Here is a 521-nt window from a genome sequence, read left to right on the forward strand (position 1 = left end):
AGGGAGGAGGGGCGTACGTGGTCGCGGCGAGGAGGCATTGCGAAGGGCGGGGCGGGGAGGAGGAGGGGGAGGAACCGCCTGGGGCTGTGGGAGAGAGAGAGGGAGAGCGACATATAAGTGCTGGCCACGCCGGGGCGGGGGATGGAAGAAGTCGGTGGGGAAGTGGCGCCGCCGAAGGCACGGCAGGTTCAGGAGGGTTTAGCGGCGGTGGCAGGAATGCTAATGCTAAGACTTGGGCCGGGCCATTTGGGACGGCCCGAGGCTCGCCTGCAAATGGCACTATTGTGGGACAGCCCACTACCAAAGTTACAGCAGTTGAAGCAACAGAGCGCTCGCCCAGCGGGCTTTTTTCTCAGTGAGCAAGCGCTGGGTTTTTTAGCATCAGATTTTCTTGTTTCATCCTTTCTATGTTTTTGTTCATTTATTTATTCTTACTTACATTTGGATTCTGAGACACTAAAAGTGTTTGTGGCACATTTTAAAAACACAGTATAAAAAAATTCACGTGGCTAAAATGACGA

At 53.9% G+C, this 521-nt stretch overlaps 1 protein-coding gene across 1 annotated transcript in view; it reads right to left on the reverse strand.

The window, feature by feature from the left end:
- LOC119353541 (tRNA ligase 1-like) overlaps window positions 1-153 on the reverse strand; it is a 14,251-nt gene extending 14,098 nt beyond the window's left edge. Inside the window, exon 1 of the mRNA XM_037620162.1 lies at window positions 18-153. Coding sequence (XP_037476059.1) covers window positions 18-113 — 96 coding nt within the window. The 5' untranslated portion in view covers window positions 114-153. The remainder of the gene's footprint in view (window positions 1-17) is intronic.
- Window positions 154-521: the final 368 nt, after the last annotated feature.

Source organism: Triticum dicoccoides, chromosome 2A (assembly GCF_002162155.2).
Source record: "Triticum dicoccoides isolate Atlit2015 ecotype Zavitan chromosome 2A, WEW_v2.0, whole genome shotgun sequence".
NCBI lineage: Eukaryota > Viridiplantae > Streptophyta > Magnoliopsida > Poales > Poaceae > Triticum > Triticum dicoccoides.